Below are 15879 nucleotides of genomic sequence, written 5' to 3'. Positions count from 1 at the left end.
GGAGATTCATTCAGTTTTGAGTGTTTAAGTGTATTCCAAGGGGCTCCAAGTAATGTCCCTACTGAAAGAAACCTTCAGGATAATTTCTCTTTTTGTTTACCTCTACCTTGTCCAAAGAATAAGCTATCTCTCTGAAATAGCATGTCATGTTGTTCTGATACATGCTCCTGGAGCAATAAAAAGAGAATGAAAATGTGCTTCTTGAATGAATGAGTAATTAAGAAATTATATTCTAAGGCGTTTTCTTCTCCTTTTTTTTCTTTTAGGTTCAGGAAAGTCCTTTTCCATGATGGGCAATGCAGAGCAGCTGGGTCTGATCCCACGGCTCTGTTGTGCTTTATTTCAGAGAATCTCTGTAGAAGAAAATGAATCTCATTCTTTTAAAGTTGAAGTGTCCTATATGGAAATCTACAATGAAAAAGTCAGAGATCTGCTTGACCCAAAAGGGTGAGTAGCTTCACTTTCCCCCACAGCCTTCTGTATTTTTGTCTAAAACTATAAAAATAGGAATTGGTTTTGGAAGCCCCTGAGAAGGTTTTTTTTTCAGAGTGTATGTTTATGTGACTTCTTTAGAGAGGATTAGATATCAAAGAAAGAAGAAGATATTCATATAATAGCTGATGTGATTAATTTAAACATTTGGATAGCATCCTACTGATGCAAACAAATACTTTATGAAATACTTTACCACCAGAAAGCAAGACCACATACGAGTAAATTCTGGGGCATTTTTGCCAGATGATCCAGGCAGTATTTTTGTAGAAATTTTCAGCAGCTAGGAGAAATTTGAAGCATATTTACAGCTTGGTCCTTATGGTTTAGATATTGAACGTTTTTGAATGTAGAAAGGCGACACCTTAGAATTTACTTAGGAATTCTTTCTTCTGTTTTGTCTGTACAGAAATAGTGGTTACGCTCTCTGGCTTGGAGATGTGTATACAGGAAAGCAGTTTGACAAGACTTGTTCAACTGAGCATTGATATATGTGGTTTATATTTCAGCTCTTGAACAGAGTTGCTGAATGTGTTGTATGCAAGTTAGTTAAGATAGATTTCAGACTTACTTGGTATGTGCCAATGAAGTATAGAAAATGTAAAAAGAATTTAGCAAATTGCTGGGGGGAAGGTTTTTAATCTCATTTTTTTCTTTTTTTGCTCAGCATTCTTTCTGCCAATCAAGGCATTTCAGGTTTTGTTCCAGCCACAAATACCAGGGTGGGAAGATGCATTAAAAATAATTTATACATATTGATCAAAACTGGTTAGATTGGTTTGAGTCTTTATTATTTGCGTTAAAAATTCTGGAATATTTTTTTCTTCCTGTTATAATTAAAAAAGACATACATTGAATTCTGCTATATTAATGGTACTTGTTTCATATTAGGGTGATTTTTGGATATCCATGCTAATTAGTAGATTGTGCATGAGGTGTACTTTATTCCACAGGAGTCGGCAGTCCCTCAAGGTTCGAGAGCACAAGGTGTTGGGTCCATATGTCGATGGCCTGTCTCAGCTGGCTGTTACAAACTTTGAGGTAAATCTAAGCCAGGAACAAGTTTATAAATAACATCTATGTACATGAGCAGTAGGAGTCACAGAAGTAGTAAAATAATGTCTATCCAGATATTTTGGTTCTTGAATTATGATCTCTGGCCATATTGGCCATAATCACTGGCCTATTGGCCACATATGGCCAAAGATCTTTAATTCTTCAGGAATATTTATTTCATGTGAAAGCATTGGGTTTGCCCTTATATTGTCAGTTACAAATATAGCAGTAGTAAGTCATTAATTGGCAGTTTCACTGCATATAATATATGCCATGAACTCTATATTTGCTTGACACAGGAAATACAATGATTCTAAAATAAGGATATTAGTCTTTCAGCATGAATTTGACTTTGTTGTTGAACACTACATTCTGTTTTATATAGGTGTGTATATAGGTAATTCATAACTTAAATCACAACAGCGTCTAAGCCCACTTGATTTACCAAAACACATTCAAATAAATTAATATTGTAGAAGGCAATGAACCACTGTAGGCACAATGGAAAAAATTAAAGCAGTGCAGTTTTATGAATTGTGTAGGACTTCCTTTTTATGAGGAAACTGATTTGGAAATCTGATTTGGAAGTGTTTTCAAAAAAAGTTAATTATTTGTGTAGTTTATGTCCTACTTTTCTTATGTTTTCTGCAGCATCTGTGCATATTATACCATTATAAAAACTGATTTTGCAGCTTCTATGGTGAATTGCTTAGTTTGAAAGCACATCTCTTTTGTGCAAATTCTAGTATGTGTTGTTCATGCTTAGGTTTTGGCTGATGACTTCAGAAATGGTTTTGGAAGACTCAGTAAGCACATATATCTGGCTCTGCGTAGTCATCTTTGTCTTGCACAAAGGTACAGGTTGAAGTGAGGTAATGTTTTGAGCCATTAAGTGAAGATAGCATTAGTGCAGGTCAGTAAAGAGATGCCCTGTGTTCACTTGTGTAAGTGAATCCGTGCTGGCCTGATTCCTGGCATTACACAATATGATTTGTAATGTGGATGTCACCAATATATTTCAGCAGCAGATAAGGAAAATGTGAACTGACAGTAGTTGCTGAGCTTTAAGTGTAGCACTTAAAACCATGGGTATGATTTAACATTGTTCTGTGGATTTATATGCCTCTGTAGCAATACATTTCAAAATGTGCAAAGAATTTTCTCATTACTTCTACCTTCCCTTCTTCCTCTCTCCCACACACCCTTCCATCTAGATGGGGATTTTGGTCAGCAAGCACAATACTTTGCTTTTATCCTAGCATCCTGTTTTACTCTTTTTGCTCTAGGATATTGAGTCACTGATGTCAGAGGGAAACAAATCACGAACAGTTGCTGCAACCAACATGAATGAAGAAAGCAGCCGCTCTCATGCTGTGTTCAATATTACAGTGACTCAGACACTCTATGACCTGCATTCTGGTGTACGTATTTCTGCTGATTAATTAATGAAGTTGTGGTGGATTCTTCTTCCTTTCTCTTCCACATACATTATCTGTTTGACTGTGTTTTGACTTGTGATGCCGTGGAGTCCAGTAATCAAGATTGAGAGAACCCTGGAAGAGTGAGGAAGCACACCACATAAAAAAACAAATGGATTGCTTTTTAAGATTATGTTGACACCACAAAACTTTCTTATGTTTTAACTATTACTGGAGTTAACATGTTTTAATGGCTTACGCTGCCATAAGGTTACCACACAGCTGATTCTGGTTCCTTGGTGCTTCAGGCCTTTACTAGAAAATATATGACTTTCAAAGATATATAAGACTTCTGACAGTTCCGTCATCTCTCATGTCTCAAATGTGATATTTTAACCCACATTATTATGAAGAACAGTGCTTCATGCCAGTGTTTCTTAGCTGTTGTTCTCCCATGTCCCATCTGTACAGAATTCTGGTGAGAAGGTCAGCAAGATCAGCCTGGTGGATCTGGCTGGGAGCGAGAGAGTGTCCAAAACGGGAGCTGCAGGAGAGCGCCTGAAGGAAGGCAGCAACATAAACAAGTAAGACATCGGCATACGCAGGCTGCGAGCCTTAATCTTGAAGGAATCACTGTTGGTTCCCTGGCCACCTCTTGGTGTGCTTGTCACAAGTCAGCTCAAATGAGCTTCATCAGAAGCAGTTCAGTATGGCTCTTTCAGCTGCTCTGTGCTGAGAAGCATGTGTTTCCTGACATTGGCATAGGGATCCTGATTCATACTTGACTCAGATGAAAGCTGTATGAATTTTATCTGGAAAAAGTGGCAGGAGTGCTCTTTAATTAAGCATATACCTTTTGTGATTCATTTATACACCCTGTCCCCAGGCTTATGTGTTTGTCTCATCATCTGCTCAAGGAAGAATGCAAAGTTGCAGAGTTGAATGGCTTTGTTCCAACATGAATTAAAATATGTAAGGGTATAATGCACAGTTTGAGAAAATCGGATCAGAATGAAGCTGTGTTGGTTTAGCATTGCCTTGGGCATTTGTGCTCAAGCAATGACAAGTTTCAAAGCACATTTTTAGCCATAATTACTGTGCTATTGTGCAAAAGCAAGAATGTAGCGCATTATTACTGCTGTCTAAAATATACTAATATTTTGGGAAAGAAAGACTGTAACTGTTACATTAAAAGCCACTGATTTTTCAATGTATTTCAAAATGTTACAAAATGTTTTGGTTTTTTTATGTTCACAATGACAGCACAATATGTGTATGAGCAGCACACATACTTAACAATGATTCAAATTTACCTCTTGTTAATTTAAACATGTTTACTCTTTCTAGCTTAGTTTCTAATCTACTTTGTGTCTAATGTGTCATATTGGTAGCCACATTGGCATATTTCTTATGAAACAAAATGATGTGGCTGTCTTTGCCTAATGGCAGATACTGTAATCTTACCCCACAGGTTCCTAGTTAAATTCAGATTGGTTTTACTAGAAACGATATTTGTATTTTACATAAACAAAGGTGAAATTAGATGTTTCTGTCTAATTTTTGGGAAAGAATTCATATGCCACTTCTCCCAACAGCAATTAACAAATTACAAATATAACTATAATATAACTATGGATACAGAAAGACTTCTTTTTTTTTTCCTTTTAGTATCTTCATTCAGTGTTAAACTTGCATGGTATCAATGCTATAGGAGAGGGTTGTTTGGCCTATGCTGAACCTCTGATAATACAGAACTTCAGATAAAAGCATCAAACATGTCTGTAAAAAGTTTTTTAAAAAGAAAACTAAGCAGCTCTACATTTTCTATTAAATTAAATTCTTGTATGATATAAATCTGTAATACTTAGTCAATTTATTTAACATTCTCTATTTGAAATCTGTTTTGGAACTGATAGGCAAAAGAGAATTCTTAGTGTTTGGTGTCTTCTATTAGAGTTTTGCTGTTGGAGCTTTAATGAAGTCTGACTTTTTTAAGCCTAAAAATAGATGTATATGTTTAGTCAGACTAGTTCTTTGGAGGTCAATGTGTGCAATCTTCTTTAGGGTACGATGCAACTTACTCGTTAGGGAAAGATAATAACTTATTTCTGGAGTACTACTTGATAGAGTATATTTAAACCTTACTATGTCAGCTCCTTTTCTTATTATAGTTCTTCTATAAAAAACCCCAGTAACATATATCGGTGGCGTGTGTTATGTTTAATGAGATAAAAAAATTGACCTGCTGGCAAGTAAACTTGCTGCTAGTTTTATGTTTTATTGCCTTGAAGAAGAATGTGGAAATAATGTGCCTGTTTATTCAGTGTCTGTACTGTTTGTTTCTGATGAAAACTGGCTAGAGCTGTGGCTAGATGCAGCCTTGGTCCCACAACCTTTCCTGTTGAAAATGTTCTTTCCTGTCTTGGGGACAGCATGTTTCAGAGTGGGGCTGCACTCCCACTTACTGAAGCAACTGAGAGTTGTGTCATTTTGTGTCAATATCTCCCTTAAGTTGTAATGGAGATGGCTTCTGTTTTTTTCTCAAAGCTGGTGTAGAGTTACCTTAGTGTAAAGGAGGTTTTTGGGAGATTTGCCATACCTCATAGGAAAGCTGGATGTGCTCGTTCCTCTCCAGGATGTGCTAGTTCCCATACCCAGTGCAGAAAAGGAGGTGCTTAACAACTCTTTGTGGTGTAGTCAAAGAACTTCCAGAACACAGTAGTAGGAGGAAGCAGAATAAACAATCTGTCAATTAGTGGCTACCAAAAAAAATACTTTCTGTGAGCAGTCTGCAATTTTACCTCTGATTAGTAAAATCATAGCTGTTGTCATTTTAACTTTTGAATGCAAAAAGAAGGTGTAGGTGGGGACAAGGAATAGGTTGGGACAGGTCTGGCTCCAAGCTGATTTGAAGGAGGTTTTTAGTATTCAGAGTTAATTAATAGAAAAGTGGATTCTGCTCATTGAAGTATTTGTTTCTAAATTGTACAGAAGTAGCTTGAATGGGTGTCACTTAGGGACAGAATTGTTTCCCTGTGATGGGCAAGTGCCACTTCCTTTTGAATGCTGCTGGCTCAGGCTGTGGTGTGAGTGTGCAAGCTTCCCACTGCCCACTAGCAAGGACAGCCTGGTGCCTGAGGAACAGGGACAAGGAGAACAGACAGTGTGCAGAAATGGCACTTTCCTGTAATCTTGCAGCAAGTCCACTGTGCTCCCTCTGGAGTGACTCAGTCTGCTGTGTGCTATGGGCTTAGGACTTCTGGTTAATTCATGATATAAGTACCGTGAGATAGGATCAGAGTAATGACAGATCTCTGATGCATCATCCAGCAAAAAGCAAAGCAGCTGATGAGTCCTGTAATTATATTGTTGGGCAGCTTTGTATTATGAAATCTCAAGCAAACTACATAAATTATTCCAATTTGGCTCTTATTGCAGATATTACTCTTAAAATAAAATCAATATTTATAAGGAGCAGTAATATTATCACATTTTTTAATCCCATGTTAATAAACTGTACCTTATCATTTCCTGTTCATTAAAATACAGTACCCATAACTCAAATTGGTGTTGCAGCCCAGGTGGGAAATAGTTTTCAAACACAGGTCTTTTTGAATCCCTGTTCATCCTACTTCCCTTCTGACTGTCCATTTCTTCCCCCTCCCTCAGGGTTTGGGCTTGGTTTTCATATTTCCCCCCATTTAAAGAGAGAAAGAGGAATCAGAGGAAAGTAGTCTAGGGTAGTTTTTTAGTTTTATGCTCCATGGACTCCATTAGGAGTGTGCTGATGGTGCTTTTCAGTTGTGCTGGAGGAGGTTGCTATAGAGCATCAGGGAGCATCCTACTATTTGCTCTTGCATGTTTAGCATGCTGTCATCTCTCTCTACAGAGATCAGAGGCTGGAGGCAAGAACTAGTTCTAGTTCTTCTTTTTCTGTCCTCCCCTCACAAGCATTCAGTGGTTGTTGGGCTTTTCTTTAGGCCACAAAACTAAAGTTTCTATTTTTTGCTATGAGTTTTTCAGAGGTGAATCAGAAAATTATACTACAGGCAAATTTACAAAATAGAGTGCTGTCTGGGAGTTCAGATTACCTACCTAGCCTTTCCTTAAATTTCTTTTAATTTTACTCCCAAGTCTGTGCTGTCTTTATATGCAATATGGCATACCTTTTGTGGCACATGTAATGGTTCTTGTTAACTTACCTTTGGATATCTTCCTTAAAATACTCTTCTGCAACATTTTTATCATTTTCTAAGTGCTATTTCTGAACCAGGGGCGGTTTCAAGCAGCACTGAATCTCTGTTTTAAATATGTGCAAATGCTGCCTATAAACCAAAATAGTATTACTACTTTGAAAAGAAAACATAAGAGGGTGGAGTGGAAGAGTACAATTAAAGAATTATTTGACTATCTAATTGCAATGCTGCTAAAGCTTTTTCCTTGGTACTTATAGAGATTAGCTGGATTTTGAGCAGGAGTGTGACAGACCCAGAATTCTCTTGGGCTTCAGCAATGTCTCCTTTAGGCATCTGTTTAATGTTCTCAGGCTCCTCAACAAGCTCATTATCTTAAACATACTCAACCCAAGAGCCCTGATGTCACTTAAAATTTACACAGGTTTATATAAGAATTGCATAATATAGTGCACATATGCTTTGAATGGATTGCTGTTGGTAGAAGCTGTACCAAAATGCATGAGTTGGCTATTTTCTTCATGTTTCTAGAGCGTTTGGGATTCAGCTGTCTGCTAAGCAATGTGGGGGCTTTTCTCTTTCACACTGGTGCAGCACCTTTATAAGTGGGAGATTGTTTGGTCTGTGGGCCCCAGAAGAAGCTGCTGAGGCTCTACCTCAGTTATAACCCAACCTATTTGTCAAGGGATCTCCTTGTCTGCCTCTTCTGATCGGCAGCTTCTATGGCTGGTCACTGCTTCACCAGGCAGATGAGTACTCCTGGGCCATAGCTGGATTTGTTCTGAGGATGCCTCCTTATAGCTGGAGAACTGTTTTGTTTTAGTTGGCATTTGAGTCAGCGTTCTTAACCACTGTTCCCCGAGCCAGGGGTTCCCGCTGTGCTGCCAACATGACTTGTAACACTGTCATGAGACTGCATCCAAATCAGAAGGATTCTTATCCTCTGAGAAGAGGTATTGTCTAACCAAGGGCAGTGATTTTTCATATACTGAAGCAGTCTATTTTAGACTTTTCAAACTATTCTAAATTATTACAACATAGTCTCAGTCTTTCTGAAATACGATCTTAGTACCACCTATGATGAAACACTGTTGATGCCAGTTTTTTTCCTCCAAATATATAACTTTAAAGAAATACACTGCATAGTTTAGAGCAGGGCAATGGTCTAGCTCATCTCTTGTGGCCATTTCCAACTTAAATTCTATGATATTTTAAAAATTAGATGTGAAGTTCTACAGAGCAATCAGTTTTTTCTGTGTTTTATTAAATCTGCATTTGGAATATGTGTTAAAGCTGTTTTGCTGTTTTGCATTTATAGATCACTTTCAACACTGGGCTTGGTTATATCATCACTTGCTGACCAGGCAGCAGGAAAGGGGAAAAACAAGTTTGTGCCTTACAGAGACTCTGTACTCACTTGGCTTCTCAAGGTAATTTATATTTTCTGTTCACCATGTTCACAAGATGTCAGCTTCTTCATTTGTAGCATTATTGTAATATGCCTCTGCACATAGACTTCCCATCTTTTTTAAAGAATTGAGTAAAGGAACTCTCATAGCTATGTTATTCCAAGTAATATGGACAGCAAAGTGTATCTTGTGTTAATTCAGTGCAAAATCCCTACTTGACTATTTTCAGTTGTAATAGAATCGAAGGTTGTAGAGGTGAGTAGAAATGTTTATGGAGCACACAGATTAGTTTATATCCAGAGTACATTTCAGTGCCTAAATAGTACTTTCAATGCCTTTATTAAGTATTTTAAGTCTCTTTGTGAAGACACTGTATAGTCTCAGAACAGTTTTTAACTCTTGAACTTCCTGTGACTGCTCTACAGGACAACTTAGGAGGAAACAGCCAAACTGCCATGATAGCCACAATTAGTCCAGCAGCAGACAACTATGAAGAAACACTCTCAACTCTGAGATATGCAGACAGAGCCAAAAGGATAGTTAATCATGCTGTGGTGAATGAAGACCCAAATGCTAGGGTCATCAGAGAATTACGTGAAGAAGTTGAGAAACTGAAAGAACAGCTCTCACAAGCTGAGGTAACTTTATACACAGTACAATGCAAAATGAGTTTCTCAAATGTCACATTCTGGAAGACCAGCTTTCTTACAAAACGTGGAAAGCAAGAGTCTTGCACCCATCCTTTTTTCTTCTTTCCTTTTTAAAAAAAACCAAAACTCTATCTTTTATCCTGAATCCAACATAATATATGCTTATCTTTAATAACTTTTAAATGAGGACAACATTGTACTGATGGTGACTCTTTTCAGTTCTTGAGGAACTCAAGGCCAAGCAATAATTGATGCAGCACAGATAAGGATTAGATTACATCTTCATTGTGTAGACTCACTTATTAACAAATTTATTTATTTTTTGCATTGGTGAACTGTATATATAATGTCAGATGGAAAAGTGTAAAAAGTCATAAATCTGTTATTGGACAACAAAATTCAGGGGATGTTTCTCTCTGACATTTGTGAAAATCTATTAAAAATTGTCAGAAATGCAACACTTAAAACCATCAACAATTTGCTTCACTGCCTTAATAGTTGACGCAGTGTGATTGATGCTTATCTTAGATTTATACTTCTATTTGAAGACTATAGTAAGTATCCAGGTAGGATAGTTTATTTGGTATCCCAGATATCTGAACAAATTAGGTGCTTAAACTGTTGGAAAATATTTTTTATCTTTTCCGGAAGGACACAAAATACTGATAGAAAAGGAACAGCACTGTGCTTGAGGGTAAATGTGTTTAAATTTCTTCATCATTTAAAGAATAGTGTTATTCATGTGAACACTTCCTTATAGAGTGAAATGGGAAAATCTTTAAGGAAAGGGAGCCATTCACTTTTTTCATAAATAAAACCCTGTTCTAAGCCCTTATTTTAATTTGTAAAACAGTATTGTAGCATATTGGCAGGCTGCAGCTGAACACAATCAGTAGGAAGGTGTCCAAAGTCTTACTAATTATTTTGTTAAGTGTTTTCTCATCTACCTTCTGTTAAAAACAGCTATATAGGGTTATAGGCCAACCTGTTGAATTGTTACTTGGCACTGGACATCTTCAAGCCCTTTCCTTTTGTTTCCTGTTACGAAATGAGAAGCCTGTGTTAGCTCCAGAACATGCCTTCCTCTGAAGGTAATCAGCAGGGTCAATCTGAAAGCTTTAATGCAACTCTAAGAACAGTTAAAAAACCAGGATAGGATGGAAGGCTAAATGTCTAAAGGGATTTGTGTTTGAAACTACTGTTGGAAAAAAGATGTTGCACTTGAACTTCAGACAGCTAGGAATTAAAGTTTTTAAATATTCACATATTTTAATACAATGAAGTTTGAGTGGCCAGGCCCAGAGATTTTTATTCTTACCATGAGCTCTGGAGCTATGTCAATCTTCAGCTACTTGAGATCTGGATCCAACAAAGGTGGCTTCTGTTCTTCTCCTCCTATTTCTTCTTCTTCCTATTTCTTCAACTTCTTCTACCTTGAAAAACTTGGAGACGTAGTAAAACTCTATGCTTGTTTCATTTGATATTATGTTGCTGTGTTCAAGTCCCTTGTGCAAGCAGATGTCACAGTAGTAAGAGTAGCTGAGGTTTTTTGCTAATTTCTACCTTTTAGGCCATGAAGGCACCAGAACTGAAGGAAAAATTGGAAGAATCAGAAAAACTAATAAAAGAGCTGACAGTCACCTGGGAAGAAAAGCTAAGGAAAACAGAAGAAATTGCACAGGTACTTCAGAAATTTTTAGGAGGAAAGCCAGATACTCATATAGTAGTAGTCAGCTGAGCTTCATGAACTTTAGTGGACTATGATGTTTTCCCACCACTGCATTAAAATGTCTGTGAATTTTTTCTTCTCCCCTTGCTTCTGGGGTGGGTTCATCTGTTTGTTGGTTATTCTTTAGAGTCTAGATTTTATTAGCCTTAATCTAGTGGTGTCATGATAGTATTGATAAAAGCCAGTATTTGATTTTAAAATAAAACATCAAAGTATGTTTGGGCAGCTCATTTATTTGTAAGACTGCAGTGGGACCATGGACGTGTTTCCCTTGAAGTGACTAAGCACTGAAGAATTATAGAGGGATCACAATTGTGGATGGTATTTGTTACTTTTGCTTTTAGTGATTTCTTACCAGAAAAGGAAAATGTGTACCTGTAGTCATTAATGTTTGTTTATTATTATTTTTAAAAAACCCTTCTGGATTCTAGTGTATTCTTCCATCATTGCCTCCATCTATAGCTTGAAGAATAAATGGTGTTGGTTTCTCTATCTAGTCCTAATGTTCCAGAAGCATATTTTGGTACAAACACTGTTTAAATAAATTTAAAAAAAAGAAAAGAAGGGGTGAGGGGAAAATCCAAACCTAACCAGCAAAAAACCAAAAAACCAAAACAAAAAAAAAACCCACTAAAAACCACCACAAAAACAAAACAAAACCAAACAAACAAACAAAAACAAAACAACAAAAAACTCACATGACCAAGTAAGTGCTTTAGCTGAATTAATAATAAAACTGCAAAAGAATAAGCCTAAACTGTGGCATGCTATTTTCTAAATCAGCTATGACTACGATTATCTTTGAAGTAATTTGAACTGGGTTTCATTTTTTACTAACATAGAGACTTGAAGCCACATTGTGTTACTTAAATATATAGGTTTAATAAACTCAATAGAGCTGTGTAGGTAAGTCTAATAAATTTAATAGGACTGCTTAATTAAGCTCCATTTTGGGGAGGCAGATGTTTGAGGATTACTTCTAACTTTTTATGGTTGGTGTGTAAAAAGAAATTCTCCTGACCTTATGGTACCTGTGTCTGGTGGTGATATACAGAATGCATACTCAACACGTGCATCTTCAGCTTTAGTTGCTCTGTGCTTGTCCCTACATATTGCAGCAGGCAAGATTAACCTATTTTTGTGCTGGCAGGAGAGGCAAAGACAGCTGGAGAGCATGGGAATCTCCCTCGAGTCTTCAGGTATCAAGGTTGGAGATGACAAGTGTTACCTGGTGAACTTGAATGCAGACCCTGCTCTCAATGAGCTTTTGGTTTACTATTTAAAGGTAAGGTTGTGAACAGGATATGTACACAGAATGGAAGGACACTTGCTTTGAATTTCTAGCTCTAATTTTCTCAGGGGGATGTAGATTTTTTTTGCTGCAGCAAAATAGGGTAGGCCTCCTCCTACTGTTAAGGCTTTTGTTCTCCCTTCAGTTCAGCTCCCTGCAGTTCAGCTTCACTGTTTTCCTAATTGATCTCCTGATTGCCAACAGCAGGAGAAATGCTCAGTATGGGCCAGTGTTGAGATCAAAATCAAATTCTAGCTTTTCCAGACAGGATGTGCCTGGCCAGTGGTCTTCTGGCCTGAACTTCAAGCAGGAGCTTCATAGTAGATGCTCCTTTTTGTTAGTGAGCTAGGAATTGCTTTAAATGTGAAGACTTAATCATAAAGAGATGATGTTCAGTAGTAATCAGTAAGAATAACATGGTCTTCAATGACAGGAAAGCTTATCAGAGAGGGGGTTAAGAAAAACACTGCTAAAAATTTGCAGAAATCTATTTTCCCAGTGTCGTTAGCTTTCATACTATTCTGTTTTGCATTTCCCATGCTAGAGTGAAGAAGTGTCAAATACAAACCTAGTAGGTTTGTAGGGAAATGTGAGCTGCTTGTCAATAATATATGAAAGACTATTTTGTCTTATTTTTATAGCTACTCTTCTGCTTTGATAGCTGAAGGAGGGCTTCAGTATTTGAACATTAGCAAATAAAACACAACCTCTCAAACACTAACAAAATAAACTATTTCAGCAGAACATAAAATGTGACTTAGAATTATGTAGAGAATAGTATGTTTAGTTGAGTTGCTGTATAGCTTACAGCTGTTTTCTGAAAAGCAGGGAACTCTGTATCTTATTTTACTATCCATGCTGTTCTCTTAATTATACCTATATGACATGATTGGTTTTCTTCTGGTTTTTGTGTTTAATGTATGCATGCAGGTATAATATGAGAATACTTTCAAATCAGAATTTGTGAGTCAACCGCTTTATTTTGCTTTAGCTAAAACTGTATGAAGATGAAGTTCAGGGCAGGACAACACTTTGTGTGTAATTGTTGCAGTCTTCAGATCTGCTGTGGCACCATTTCTGCTGGACAGACACACAAACTGTGCAGTCTCAGCACTTCAGCTAATATTTTCTTAGTTATGTCAACAGTGGTGGTTTGCTTGTCTCTTAGTAACAGCTTGTTTTCTAGGATCACACAAGAGTTGGTGCAGATACCTCTCAGGATATACAGCTCTTTGGTATAGGAATCCAGCCAGAACACTGTGAGATTGATATTGCTTTAGATGGAGAAGTTACACTCACACCAAAAGATAATGCAAGGTAAGGAAGATCAGCAGCACTTTCCATTGAAATGGAAATTTGCTTTTCTTTGACAGATAGTGATTTTCATACATTTTTATTTTGCACATACAGAAGTACCTTTATGTTCTGATCAATGAGTATTTTCAATACAGTTGACTTAAACAGGTACTCAGAGGGAAATCTGGTGATTAAAACTAAGATTTCCCTGCATGTGTGAATGCCCACCCACCCACTCTGCAGGGCAACAGGCTATCCATGGTATGGCTCGGAATAATCCATCTAGAGAAGGTATTTGGTAGGAGTGAGGGGCCATTGCCTGTCTGTATCTTGGGTTGTAATGAAATCCCTGAGATGCTGCTGGCTGTCCTGGCTTGTGTGATGGGACTGCAGCCTATGTCCTGATGGCAGAGAATAAATGGTGCCTCTTGAATAGTTCCTGTTGTAAAGTTCAATATTTTGTGAGGAAGAAGTGCTTTAAAGGTCTGAATTATTTTCTAAATCCTTGATTACTGTTGTGTCTGCAGTGTAAAGTAACACTTCACCTTTTGTTTCTACTTCTGTATTTTAATCTTTTTTCATCCCAGGGCCACTGTGGCTCCTTGGGTGGAATTGTAAATGTCTTTGTCACTTGATCTCCAATAGCATGTGATAAAGCAGTACCTTTGTCCTAGTTAACAGTCATGCTGCTTGTCTGAAATTTGAGTATCTAAATAATGTACAGATTAGTATTAGAATGAGAAACAGAAGTTTGAGATACACATAAAAAAATCTGATTTCTTTCATTCTTCCTTCAGTAAAATGCATTTGCATTTTTCATTTGCAGCCTACAGTACAAAATTTCAAACAGATGGGGTTCAGGCTTGTGGTGGTAGAGTTACTGTACTGGAAATCAGTCATTTTGACTGGCAGGAACAAGGGCACATGTCAGTGGAAAAAATATATTTTGTTTTACTCATGGCTGATCTGCAATGCTTAATTAACTGTTCTTAAGATATGAGTAGCAACAGAAATTTAGCTACCAGAATTTCATTGAAAAAAGTTAAATAAAGATGTGATTTAAAATGAAATGCTTATGTGTTTGTGTTGACTTACATGAGAGAGACTGCTGAAATGAGAGTGCTGTATCTGAAAAGCCTTTTTCATTTTACTGAAATTTTTTCCCCTTTCAGATAAAATGCTCTGCTTTGTGACTCACACATGCAAAAGTTCAACAGCTCAATTTTTCCCATTTTGTGACTGAAACTTAAATACAAAGAAACCTACAAAGAAATACAGCAGTATACCAGATGTTCACAAAAATAGACCCTTGTTAATAATAGAGACTCCATTTATTGAAAGAATAAAATTTGGATCTAAGAATCTTTTCTTGCGCGTGAATGCCGAATATGTTAACAGCATGTTTTACAACTCAGTGTTGACTAAGTTATATCTTGGAGAACTCTATCAGTAGGATTTGCATACATTTATGTCAGGACTTTATAAGAAACAGGCAGTGACCCAGTTTGAGAAACAGGCATTTAAAGAAAACTTTGCAAGCAAAATCAACCCCATCTGTATGTTTACGGAAGAGTTGTACCAGCCAAAGCCAGAGGAGAAAGGTGCTGATTCTGACAATAGAAATCAGACCAGTAACTTTCCCATTGATCCTTTCATGAGAACTTAGCTGGTTTGGTACCATATGATACAAGTGAGTGTCAGTAGATGGGAGAAACAGCTCTTCAATCTTTTATTTTCAAGATTTCACCAGAGTTGTATTTTTTTCTTTCAGATCCTGTGTAAATGGTGCACTGGTATGTTCAGCCACTCAGTTATGGCATGGAGATAGAATATTATGGGGAAACAACCACTTTTTTAGGTAATAGTTGATGTTTATATTCCACCCATTTTACATCCAGTCTAATTTTTTTCCTTTCATTGTTCTAGATATTTTTTTTTATAAACTAAATTTCCATCTTTACTCAGAATCAATTTACCAAAGAGGAAACGCAGAGATTGGCTGAAAGACCTTGAGAAAGAAACTTCCTTAGGAGAGCATGATCTGGATGCAGCTAGTGAAGCTTCTTCAGAGCCAGACTACAACTACGAGTTTGCACAAATGGAAGTTATTATGAAGACACTGAATAGCAATGGTAAGGCAACTGTCAGATAAAAATGTTCTTTTGGACTGTGTAACAAATTCAGCCTGGAACTCAATTTCTGGGTAAAACAAACAATACACTTGTTCCAGGGGTATTTGGAGGATTTTCAGGATAAGATATTGTACAGAAACAATGTTAAATATAGTTAAATAAATTTAGTGTTAGATATAGTTGAATAAAGTGTGCAAATATATGTGTGTATAT

At 36.9% G+C, this 15879-nt stretch overlaps 1 protein-coding gene across 5 annotated transcripts in view; it reads left to right on the top strand.

Moving 5' to 3' along the window:
* Nucleotides 1-15879, top strand: part of KIF13A (kinesin family member 13A) — a 101373-nt gene that overhangs the window by 51913 nt on the left and 33581 nt on the right. For all 5 annotated transcript variants that reach the window (XM_021553332.4, XM_021553325.4, XM_021553345.4 and 2 more), the window contains exons 6-16: nt 267-447; nt 1446-1533; nt 2835-2969; nt 3438-3550; nt 8478-8589; nt 8994-9206; nt 10789-10899; nt 12098-12232; nt 13425-13555; nt 15306-15392; nt 15500-15666. In XM_021553332.4, coding sequence (XP_021409007.1) covers nt 267-447; nt 1446-1533; nt 2835-2969; nt 3438-3550; nt 8478-8589; nt 8994-9206; nt 10789-10899; nt 12098-12232; nt 13425-13555; nt 15306-15392; nt 15500-15666 — 1473 coding nt within the window. The remainder of the gene's footprint in view (nt 1-266; nt 448-1445; nt 1534-2834; nt 2970-3437; nt 3551-8477; nt 8590-8993; nt 9207-10788; nt 10900-12097; nt 12233-13424; nt 13556-15305; nt 15393-15499; nt 15667-15879) is intronic.

The sequence above is a fragment of the Lonchura striata genome, chromosome 2 (assembly GCF_050655825.1).
Source record: "Lonchura striata isolate lonStrDom1 chromosome 2, ASM5065582v1, whole genome shotgun sequence".
NCBI lineage: Eukaryota > Metazoa > Chordata > Aves > Passeriformes > Estrildidae > Lonchura > Lonchura striata.
The sequence above is the reverse complement of the archived record's forward strand: the minus strand, read 5'-3'. Positions and strand labels throughout refer to the sequence as shown.